Source organism: Siphateles boraxobius, unplaced genomic scaffold, assembly GCF_051911475.1.
Source record: "Siphateles boraxobius isolate OS27281-9 unplaced genomic scaffold, OSU_SipBor_1 4, whole genome shotgun sequence".
Classification (NCBI taxonomy): Eukaryota; Metazoa; Chordata; class Actinopteri; order Cypriniformes; family Leuciscidae; genus Siphateles; species Siphateles boraxobius.
Genome location: NW_027509030.1, coordinates 907,501 through 920,000, shown reverse-complemented (window position 1 = coordinate 920,000; position 12,500 = coordinate 907,501). Strand labels below are relative to the sequence as shown.

The 12,500-nt window shown below is 38.3% G+C and overlaps 1 protein-coding gene across 1 annotated transcript in view; it reads left to right on the top strand.

Annotated features, from left to right (window-relative positions):
* Positions 1–12,500, top strand: part of LOC143706028 (glutamate receptor ionotropic, kainate 2) — a 92,148-nt gene that overhangs the window by 60,417 nt on the left and 19,231 nt on the right. The window contains exons 9-11 of the mRNA XM_077197569.1: positions 3,602–3,715; positions 5,614–5,820; positions 9,148–9,371. Coding sequence (XP_077053684.1) covers positions 3,602–3,715; positions 5,614–5,820; positions 9,148–9,371 — 545 coding nt within the window. The remainder of the gene's footprint in view (positions 1–3,601; positions 3,716–5,613; positions 5,821–9,147; positions 9,372–12,500) is intronic.

Genomic DNA, 12,500 nt, shown 5'->3' with positions numbered 1-12,500 from the left:
ATTGAATGCTGAGCTGTAGTCTACAAATAGCATTCTCACATATGTGTTCCTCTTTTCCAGGTGGGAGAGAGCAGTGTGTATTGTAGATGCAATAGCATCATCAGTGGAGCGGTTATTGCGGTATGCAAACTGCAGTGGGTCCAGTGAGGAAGGTAGAACAGAGCAGATGTAATCTCTGACTAGTCTCTCAAAGCATTTACTGATGATGGGGGTCAGAGCAACAGGGCGCCAGTCATTTAAGCAGGTGATGTTGGTTTGCTTCGGTACAGGTACGATGATGGACGTTTTGAAGCATGTGGGGACTACAGACAAGGAGAGGGACCAATTGAAAATGTCCGTAAAAACACCAGCTAGTTGGTTCGCGCACTTTCTGATGACGCGGCCCGGAATACCGTCTGGACCCGCGGCTTTACGGATGTTCACCCGACGGAAAGATCGGGTTACATCCGCTACAGAGACGGAGAGTGTACTAACCTCTGTAGCTTCAGCCGCGAGAACTCTCTCCGCGAGGGGGATGTTAGTTCCCTCAAATCGAGCATAAAAAGTGTTCAGCTCATCTGGGAGAGAGGCAGTGTTGTTCACTGTGGAGTTTATGTTTCCTTTATAGTCCGTAATGCTATTAATTCCCTTCCACATGCTTCTAGAGTCGGTGGTGTTGAACTGTCCTTCAATCTTGTCCCTGAATTGGCGTTTTGCTGCTCTGATAGTTTTTCGGAGGGCATAACTTGCTTGTTTTTGCTCCTCCGCACTCCCGGAGTTAAAAGCGGAGGTCCGCGCGTTGAGTGCTGCACGAACATCGCCATTAATCCATGGTTTCTGGTTCGGGTAAATCCGTATTGTTTTGATCGGAACAACGTCTTCTACGCACTTCCTGATGAAACAGGTTACGCTATCAGCATAAGCCTCGATGTCGTCATCAGAGGCCGACCGGAACATCTCCCAGTCCGCGTGATCAAAACAGTCCTGAAGCATAGAGTCTGATTGGTCCGACCAGCACTGGATCGTTTTGAGGGCGGGTGTTTCCTGTTTCAGTTTCTGCCTGTAAGCGGGCAGAAGGAGAACGGAAGAGTGATCCGATTTGCCAAAAGGTGGGCGGGGGAGGGATTTGTAGCCATCCCGGAAAGGGGAGTAGCAATGATCCAAAACCCGGTCCCCTCGTGTGTTAAAGTTTATGTGTTGGTGGTATTTAGGTGCTATTTTCTTAAAGTTGGCTTTGTTAAAGTCCCCGGACACAATGAACGCGGCCTCAGGGTGCGCGGTTTCCTGCTCGCTTATTTCCCCATACAGTTCCTTTAGTGCCCGGTCTGTGTCGGCTTGTGGGGGAATGTACACAGCCGTGATAATGACCGCTGTGAATTCCCTCGGTAGCCAGAATGGTCGACACAGAAGCATGAGAAATTCCAGATCAGGAGAGCAGAAAGACTTGATAGAATGTACGTGCCTCTGATCACACCAGGATTTGTTGATCATAAAACATACACCTCCACCTCTGCTTTTACCTGAGAGGTCTTTAACTCTATCCGCTCGGTGCACTGAGAACCCCGCGGTTTCGATGGCCGAGTCTGGAATCTCAGCAGACATCCAAGTTTCTGTAAGGCAGATAATGCAGCAGTCCCTCGTCTCCCGTTGGAAAGAGATCCGCGCTCTCAACTCACAGAGCTTGTTGTCTAGAGACTGAACGTTTGCTAGCAGAATACTGGGAAGCGGGGGTCGATTTGCACGCCGTCTTACTCTGACGAGAACGCCGGCTCTTCTTCCCCTTCTCCGGCTGCGTTTCCGCGGCCAAGCTGCCCAGACAAAGGGCTCCGCTGCCGTGTTTGTAAACAGCGGGGCATCACTGAAGAAATGAAAGTCCGGTTTTCGGTGTTCGATTGCGGAACCAATGTCCAAAAGTGTTTGTATGTCGTACTGAATAAGACAGACAACATCAAAGACAAAAAACAAAAGAACTGTAAACAGAACAAACAAAAAACTACCATGTTGTGACGGAGCTCGCAACGCAGCAGCCATACTCGGCGCCATCTTGAACTCATATCGAGTGAGTGAGTGTGTGTGAGTGTGTGTGTGATTGAGTGAGTGTGTGAGTGAGTGTGTGTGTGATTGAGTGAGTGTGTGAGTGAGTGAGTGTGTGTGAGTGTGTGTGTCAGTGAGTGAGTGAGTGAGTGAGTGAGTGAGTGTGTGAGTGAGTGTGTGAGTGAGTGAGTGAGTGAGTGTGTGTGAGTGTGTGTGTGATTGAGTGAGTGTGTGAGTGAGTGTGTGTGTGATTGAGTGAGTGTGTGAGTGAGTGAGTGAGTGTGAGTGAGTGAGTGAGTGAGTGAGTGTGTGAGTGAGTGTGTGAGTGAGTGAGTGAGTGAGTGAGTGAGTGAGTGAGTGTAAGGCCCTGTCCCATTTCTCCCCCCTTAAAACTTCCACTTGGTTTTGAGTGCCCTCGATATTAAAGTCCCCTCAACAAGGGAAGTGGAGTTGAAGATCTTTCCCTATGAAATGGGACACCACTATATGCAAATTAGCGCGGTAAACCTCATTACGTCACGCGCAGCGTCAACGTGTCTAATACTATTTTCATTCAGAAAATGCCGGTTCCAGCTGTTGTGTGGCCTGTGTTCGTTTATCTACGTCTGATGAATCAACAGAGACATGTGGAACATAGAAGACGCATTCGCCATATTTTTGTCTGTATTTAATCGTTTAGACGCGCACATGAAACCCAAAATATAGTTCGCTTGTCTAGTTGCAGTCCGTTTCCGAGCGCTCGCCGCCATGGGAACAGGGTCAACCTTCGCAGATCATTGTGCTTATAATAGCACTTTTTACAGTCAAACACCTCCCGCAATTTAGAATCAGCAATTTTACAACAATCACTGATTGTGCTCAGTGCAGTTTGGGTTTAACGTTAGGGAGAGCTTCATCTTTTTTCTTCACAGCGCGCTTTCATTTCTCAGCGTGCTGTGAAGAAAAAGATGAACCACTAACGTTAGACGAACGCGGCTAGTTTTTAATAGTTTTACCTCACATCTTCTTTTTATAATCCTTGGAATCCAAAATCGAAAATAAAATTAGATGAACCAGATCAGATGTATATTTGATGGGCAGACTCTCTCGAAGCACTCGGCAGATCTCATGAACATCGTCGGATAGATAGCTTTGTGAAATATTTTCTAACATTAGTGTTCAAAACTTAACAGTCCATTGGATGTGCATCAAACTAACATATTCCAACATATTTAGAAATTTTAACATGCTTATTTTTGAAAATATACTTCAATTCTTCCTTTCCAGCGGTGTCCGCCATCTTGTTTAAAAACATTTAGCTTGCTGAGTCCGCAAGGTATCCTGGGTAATTTCATCTTCCACTTCGTTTTAAGCCTGCATCGGACCGCACTATGGTTTGAGGGTTGATTTTAAGGGGAGAATAGCACTCCCCCTTGCTCTTTAGAGTATTGGGACACCCTACCCCTACACGAGAACGCGCAAAAACAAGGGTTAGGGCAGAAATCTAGGGTAAGGGGAGGTATTGGGACAGGCCCTTAGTGATTGTTTGTGATAATATATGAGTGAATTTATGCTCCGGTGTGTGTGTGTGTGTGTGTTTCTTGCACAGATCGGGACGTGGGACCCTCCGCATGGACTGAACATGACAGAGAATCACAAAAGTAAAATCACCAACATCACAGACTCGCTAGCCAACAAATCACTGCGCGTGTCCACCATACTGGTAAAAAAACACACACACACACACACACACACACACACACACACACACACATAAACACAAACACACACACACACACTCTCACACACACATAAACACTCACACACACACACACACACACACACACACATAAACACACACACACTCACATACACGTCACCAATGCATGAATGCTCTTATTTAGACACAGAGTGTTGCATGAAGTACACACACACACACACACACCCACACACACCCACACTCTCTCTCCCTCACACACACACACACACACATTAATTTATTTATTTTAATCTTATTATTTATTCATAAAAAAATGTACATGGTTTCCTCTAAACACATCCACACACTCCAGCTTAAAAAACCCTGTTGTCAATATACTACAATATTTGTGATATTAAGAATATTTAAACAAATAACCTACAAATTCATGAACTATTTCCTGCTTTTGATTTTCGACTCACTGTAAACAGTTCTGCCAAACTAATGAACTCGATGCTGTGTGTGTATGTGTTCACAGATCACAGATTTTGCTCAGATTTACACTAAACATTTTCTATTTACTTTGTAACACTAGTGTTTTATATATATATATATATATATATTTTTTTTTTTTTAATGGGGGCAAAAAAAACATGTTCTTTTTATACTATTTAAAAGAAAATGCAAACATATCGAGATATATATATATTAGCCAACAAATCACTGCGAGTGTCCACCATACTCTCTATCTCACACACTCACACACACACACACACACACTTTCTATCTCACACACACACACACGCACACACACACACTCTCTATCTCACACACACACACACACTTTATATCCCACCCCACACACACACATACACACGCACACACACACTCTCACACACACATACACACGCGCACACACACACTCTCACACACACACACACACACACACACACACACACACACACACACACACACACACACATACACATGCACACACACACTGTCACACACACATACACACGCACACACTCTCACATACACACACACACACACTTTCTATCTCACACACACACACGCATACACACGCACACACACACTCTCACACACACATACACACGCACGCACACACTCTCACACACACATACACACGCACGCACACACTCTCACACACACTAACACACTCACTCACACACTCACTCCAACACACACATACACACTCGCTCGCTCACTCACTCACTCACACACACACACACACACACACACACACACACACACACACACAAACACACACTCTCACACACTTACAAACACACTCACTCACACACACACACACACTCTCTAACTCACACCCAGACACATACACACACACACCAACACTCTCACACACTTACAAACTCACTCACTCACACACACACTCACTCACAGACACACACACACCAACACTCTCACAAACTTACACACACACTCTCTCCCACACTTACAAACACACTCACTTACACACACACACTCTCTAACTCACACACAGGCACACACACACACACACACACACACACACCAACACTCTCACAAACTTACACACACACTCTCTCACACACTTACAAACTCACTCACTCACACACACTCACTCACTCACACACACTCACTCACAGACACACACACACCAACACTCTCACAAACTTACACACACACTCTCTCACACACTTACAAACTCACTCACTCACACACACACTCACTCACAGACACACACATAGATTTTTTTTTTATATATATCACCCAGCAGTTCTGCTAATCCACTAACTAATGAACTCGACGCTGTGTGTGTGTGTGTGTGTGTGTGTGTGTGTGTGTGTGTGTGTGTGTGTGTGTGTGTGTGTGTGTGTGTGTGTGTGTGTGTGTGTGTGTGTGTGTGTGTGTGTGTTCAGGAGGAGCCGTACGTCATGTTTAAGAAGTCGGATAAGCCGCTGTACGGCAACGACCGGTTCGAGGGCTTCTGTGTGGATCTGCTCCGGGAACTGTCGGGGATCCTGGGCTTCCGGTACGAGATCCGGTTAGTGGAGGACGGGAAGTACGGGGCGTTCGAGGAGAACACGGGCCAGTGGAACGGCATGATCCGCGAGCTCATCGACCACGTGAGTCACACACACACACACACACACACACACACACACACACACACACACACACACACACACACACACACACACACACACACACACACACACACACACACAAAGGTTTTGGATTGGTAAGATTTTTAATGTTTTTAAAGGAAGTCTCTTCTGCTCACCAAGGCTGCATTTTACTCGATTAAAAAAAATATATACATATTATTAGAATGTAAAATTACTTTTTTTTTTTGTTTAATATATTTTAAAGTGTAATTTATTCCTGTGATCAAAGCTGAATTTCCAGCATCATTACTCCAGTCTTCAGTGTCACATGATCCTTCAGAAATCACTATAATATGATGATTTGATGCTCAAGAAACATTTATGATTATTATTAATGTTGAAAATGTTTTTTCAGGATTCTTTGACGAATAGAAAGTTCAAAAGAACAGAATTTACTTGAAATAGAATATTTTGTAACATTATAAATGTCTTTACTGTAACTTTTGATTAATTTAATTAATCCTTGATGAATAAAATTATTGATTCATTTTATTTATTTCCCCCAAAAAATAAACAAATTCATATATTTCAGATAAATGCTGTTTTTTTAAAAATTTCTATTCATCAAAATGTTCTGAAATAATAATGTAAATAACTTTTTTCAACATTGATGATATTAATGAATGTTTTTTTGGGCATCAAATCATCATATTATAGTGATTTGTGAAGGATCATGTGACACTGAAGACTGGAGTAATGATGATGAAAATTCAGCAAAATTACATTTTAAAAATATATTAAAATAGAAAACAGGTATTGTCATAATATTTAACTATATTACTGTTTAATCAAATAAATGCAGCCTTGGTGAGCAGAAGAGACTTCTTGTTAAAACATTAAAAATATTACCGATGCAAAACTTTTGACTCGTAGTGTGTGTATATATTTATACGTACATAATAGTTTTAGTTAATAACTGCCGTAATCTGCACGAGTCAGAGAGAAACGCTTGAATCCGTCTGGAGAGTGTGTGTGTGTGTGTGTGTGTGTGTGTGTGTGTGTGTGTGTGTGTGTGTGTGTGTGTGTGTGTGTGTGTGTGTGTGTGTGTGTGTGTGTGTGATGGTCTCTGGAGATCTTGTGAGCAGACTCTGTAGTCTGAGCTGTTCGTGAGCGAGGGACAAGCATATCATCAATTAATGATGAGATTCTCCAGCCGCACGACACACACACACACACACACACACACACACACGCTGCGCTCACACACATCTCACTCTGCTTTTAAACTCGTTGGCCTTTACGCTCATAATCTGCATTTGAAACCTGTGCTGATGCTTTTAGGCCACAAATATACTATTTTTTTTATAGTTTGTATAGTATTTTATTGTGTTTTCATTCTATATTTTAGTTTTTATTAGGTTGCTTTTAAACATTTTCAGTTCACTTTTAACTTTAATTTTGATAGAAACAAAAGATATATTTTAAATGGGCTTAATTTTCCCTGAAAATGTGAAAAATATTATTTCAAGACTTTTTTGTGACATTATTTTTGTGAAAATTAAGCTCATTTCCCTGATATTTCTAATTACCAAAATGCATCTCGATGTTGTACTATTTTTTATAGTTTGTATAATATTTTATTGTGCATTTATTGCGTTTTATTTCAATTAGGTTGCCTTTAAACTAGTGGTATAACAACACCCTCATGTCACGATTCGATACATATCACGATACTGAACTCCCCATTGCATATTATTATGATAATAAACGTCCTGTTGATTAAAATGCTAAATTTGATTTTACATTGTGTGTGTAAATGAATAGACTTGGATTTGCTGCTGGAAACATAAAGAACAACAGAGACACCAGAATAACAATATTATGATTCTGAAGCTGAAAATACAGAATTATTTTAGACGAATATTCTTGCACTTTCACTGAATAAATATATTTAAAATAATGTATAGGCCACTTTTACTGGTAACATCAGACATCTGGCATTATCAGGACCCACAAATATGCATTATTATACACTATATTCAACATTATATATAGTAGTTTAATGTAGTACTGACACTAAAACTCTGAAAACTAGATTTTTTTTCTCACACAATAATTTTTATTTTGGGTGAACCATAAACTATATATATTGTTGTATTGCAATATACTATTACACCCCTATTGTTTTTAACAGTCTAACTCTCATTTTGGTTTCCAGTCATTTTGACCAGGAAAGGATTTTCTTCTTCCCTGAAAATGCTAGTTCATGTTATTGAAATTTAAAATGACCCGCATTTTAGTCAATAGTTCAAATCCCCCTGTAGTCAATAATTGTATCATCTTTGATCACCAAAATGACATATTTAAACATTTTTTCCTTGAAAACAAATTCTTTATGCCTTAAAATATCTTGAATGTAACTCGACACCCTTGCCTTATTTAGTATTTGCGGTTCTATGAATATGCAAATGAGCCCCGCCTCCACTCACTCACTCTCTCAGAGATCCACTGGTTGACGATCACACGTTGATCTGATTGGTTACAAGGTAGTTTGTGACGTCAGAAACACCAGAGGTGTTTTTGAGACTGTCTTTGGTTCACTGCAGTTTTAAGCAGAAAATACTCAGCAATGCTGTCGACGTATGAATTTACACATGCTTTGTCTTAAAGCATATTAAAAACAGCATATAAACAACATTAAAAACTTTTCACCACAGGGGGGACTTTAAATCACTTTTAAATGTTTTAATATACTATATTATCACAAAATATTGGGTTTGATCTTTTTACCAACTAGTTTTCTTTCAGTAAACACGGGTTTTATGTTTGTTTTTGGAACGGATTGATCGTAGGCCTCATTGATCTGTGGAAAAAGTTCACATTTTGAGTTTGAGTTTGAGTTTCTTTATTTAAAGGGACAGTGCACATTAATTAACATGGGTACAAGGTCCAACATGTAAATGTGCCAGATTTAGCCATACAGGCTAATTTTCATCTGCAGTCCCTTAGGTATTTTGTTCACTTCAAAAACACTGATCTCAAACGAATGAGGCCTACGATCAATCCGTTCCAAAAACATACATAAAATCTGTGCCTTTTGAAAGAAAGCAAGTTGATTAAAAGATCAAACCCAATATTTAGTGATAATATGCTGTATCAACACATTTACAAGCGATTTAAAAGGACCCAGAACAGCAAATATGGTTTTCCAGCACAAGAGATTCACAATTGATTCACAGAGTTGATTCATTTGAATCTTTTGGTTGGTTCTAGAGTTCTAGTCATTTTTGCTGCTAGAAAGTGTTTAGCAGGACATCATTGGTGTGTTCTGTTGGTGATTGACAGAAAGCGGACCTGGCCGTGGCTCCGCTGACCATCACGTACGTGCGAGAGAAGGTGATTGACTTCTCCAAACCCTTCATGACTCTGGGAATCAGCATTCTCTACCGCAAACCCAACGGCACCAACCCTGGCGTGTTCTCCTTCCTCAACCCTCTGTCCCCTGATATCTGGATGTATATTCTGCTGGCTTGCTTGGGTGTCAGTTGTGTGCTGTTTGTCATAGCCAGGTAACATGTGACCCTCGCGCTAGTGTGTGTGTGTGTGTGTGTGTGTGTGTGTGTGAACACACGTCCGTTTTCATCCTCATTCATCCTCAGTCTCGGGAAACGGGGCCGTTTGTGCCTGAAATTCTGTAGTTTAATCAAAATAATTAAAAAAACGTAGAAATAAACAAAATAGCAAAATATCATTGCATCAAACCACATTATTTACAGCCAATGTTGTTATATTTAGTGGCAAAGATAAAATAAATATAATTGCATATAATAAAATAAAAAAAATAGAATCAAACTGATGATGACTAAAATAAGGCACATTTTTGCAAATAAATAAATAAATATAATTGCACCACACAACATTATTTACAGTTTGTATTTTTATATTTAGTGGCAAGAAAAATAAAATAAATATAATTGCATATAATTTAAAAAAACAATCTAGAATCACTCTAAAGATGATGACTAAAATAAGGCACATTTATGCAAAAAAAAAAATATAATTGCATATAATATAACAAAAATAAACTAGAATCACTCTGATGATGACTAAAATAAGGCACATTTTTGCAAATAAATAAATAAATATAATTGCACCACACTACATTATTTACAGTTTATATTTTTATAATTAGTGGCAAGAAAAAATAAATAAATATAATTGCATATAATTAAAAAGTCTACCTAGAATCACTCTAAAGTTGATGACTAAAATAAGGCACATTTATGCAAAAAAATTTATATAATTGTTATTATATTTAATAACTACATTATTTATAGTCTATATTTTTATATTAAGTGTCAAGAAAAATAAAATGTATATAAAATATAAATATAATTGCACCACACCTCAATTTTACAGTGAATAATTTCATATTTAGTTGCAAGAAAATTAAATAAATATAATTGCATATAAAAAAACTCTAAAGACAAAATAAATCAAATTAACTAAGGCACATTTACCACAAAAGAATAAATAAATATAATTGCACCACACAACATTATTTACAGTGAATGTATACGTTTAAGTGAAATAATAATGTGCTGAAGTTCAGGATGGTGTTTGTTCTCAGTTTCCTGCGATCGAGCTTCAGATGTTCAGTTAAAACCCTCTGGATATCCCATAATTACTTGCAACTTTCCTCCTTCATCCTCTCTAATATCCGTCTCTCTCACTGCAATACTCCTTTAATATCTCTCTATGATTTATATCTCACAGGCGTCTCAGTTATGGAGCAGAAATCATGAACAAACGCCTATTTAAAAACCCTCTGGTGCTCTTCACGTCAAGTCAATGAAATGAATGCACTATATTTTAGTTCGATAATGTTTTTTATTTAATATTGTGGATTTTATGGTGCTAAATTATATCTACGCTGTATTTATAATCCATTTATTCACTTTTTTAACATTAAATTTCCAACTTAAACTTGTAAATCTTGAATGCTTTAAAGCGACAGACTGAAGTTTGATCTCTTTTCAAAGACGATATATGGCAGATTATTGCTGAAGTGAAAAAAGTTTTAAAAAGTGAACTTAAAATTAACAGAATTTTACATTTATTTTTATGAAAATGCACAAAAATACTATTTTCAATTTTTATGTTTTCAAAAACATGTTTTACTCTAAAACTTTGAGAAAATCAAAACTAAATTAAAAGTTGTTGTGAATGTGAGGCTGATATCTATGGAAGCTTGTTTCCGCCACAGAATGAAGAAATAAAAAAAGGTATTTGCGACAATTTCTCAGAATTGCGAGATATAAAGTCAGAATTGCGAGATATAAAGTCAGAATTGCGAGATATAAAGTCAGAATTGCGAGATATGAAGTCAGAATTGCGAGATATAAAGTCAGAATTGCGAGATATAAAGTCAGAATTGTGAGATATAAAGTCAGAATTGCGAGATATAAAGTCAGAATTGTGAGATATAAAGTCAGAATTGCGAGATATAAAGTCAGAATTGCGAGATATAAACTCAGAACTGCGAGATATAAAGTCAGAATTGCGAGATATGAAGTCAGAATTGCGAGATATAAAGTCAGAATTGCGAGATATAAAGTCAGAATTGCAAGATATAAAGTCAGAATTGCGAGATATAGTCAGAATTGCGAGATATAAAGTCAGAATTGCGAGATATAAAGTCAGAATTGTGAGATATAAAGTCAGAATTGCGAGATATAAAGTCAGAATTGCGAGATATAAAGTCAGAATTGCAAGAGAAAAAAGTAAGAATTGCGAGATATAAAGTCAGAATTGCAAGAGAAAAAAGTCAGAATTGCGAGATATAAAGTCAGAATTGCGAGATATAAAGTCAGAATTGCAAGAGAAAAAAGTCAGAATTGCGAGATATAAAGTCAGAATTGCGAGATATAAAGTCAGAATTGCGAGATATAAAGTCAGAATTGCGAGATATAGTCAGAATTGCGAGATATAAAGTCAGAATTGCGAGATATAAAGTCAGAATTGTGAGATATAAAGTCAGAATTGCGAGATATAAAGTCAGAATTGCGAGATATAAAGTCAGAATTGCAAGAGAAAAAAGTAAGAATTGCGAGATATAAAGTCAGAATTGCAAGAGAAAAAAGTCAGAATTGCGAGATATAAAGTCAGAATTGCGAGATATAAAGTCAGAATTGCAAGAGAAAAAAGTCAGAATTGCGAGATATAAAGTCAGAATTGCGAGATATAAAGTCAGAATTGCGAGATATAAACTCAGAATTGCGAGATATAAAGTCAGAATTGCGAGATATAAAGTCAGAATTGCGAGATATAAACTCAGAATTGCGAGATATAAACTCAGAATTGCGAGATATAAAGTCAGAATTGCGAGATATAAAGTCAGAATTGCGAGATATAAAGTCAGAATTGCGAGATATAAACTCAGAATTGCGAGATATAAAGTCAGAATTGCGAGATATAAAGTCAGAATTGCGAGATATAAAGTCAGAATTGCAAGAGAAAAAAGTCAGAATTGCGAGATATAAAGTCAGAATTGCGAGATATAAAGTCAGAATTGCAAGAGAAAAAAGTCAGAATTGCGAGATATAAAGTCGGAATTGCAAGAAAAAAAGTAAGAATTCTCTCGCAATTCTGACTTTATAACATGCAATTGCGACTTTATTTCACGCAATTCTGACTTT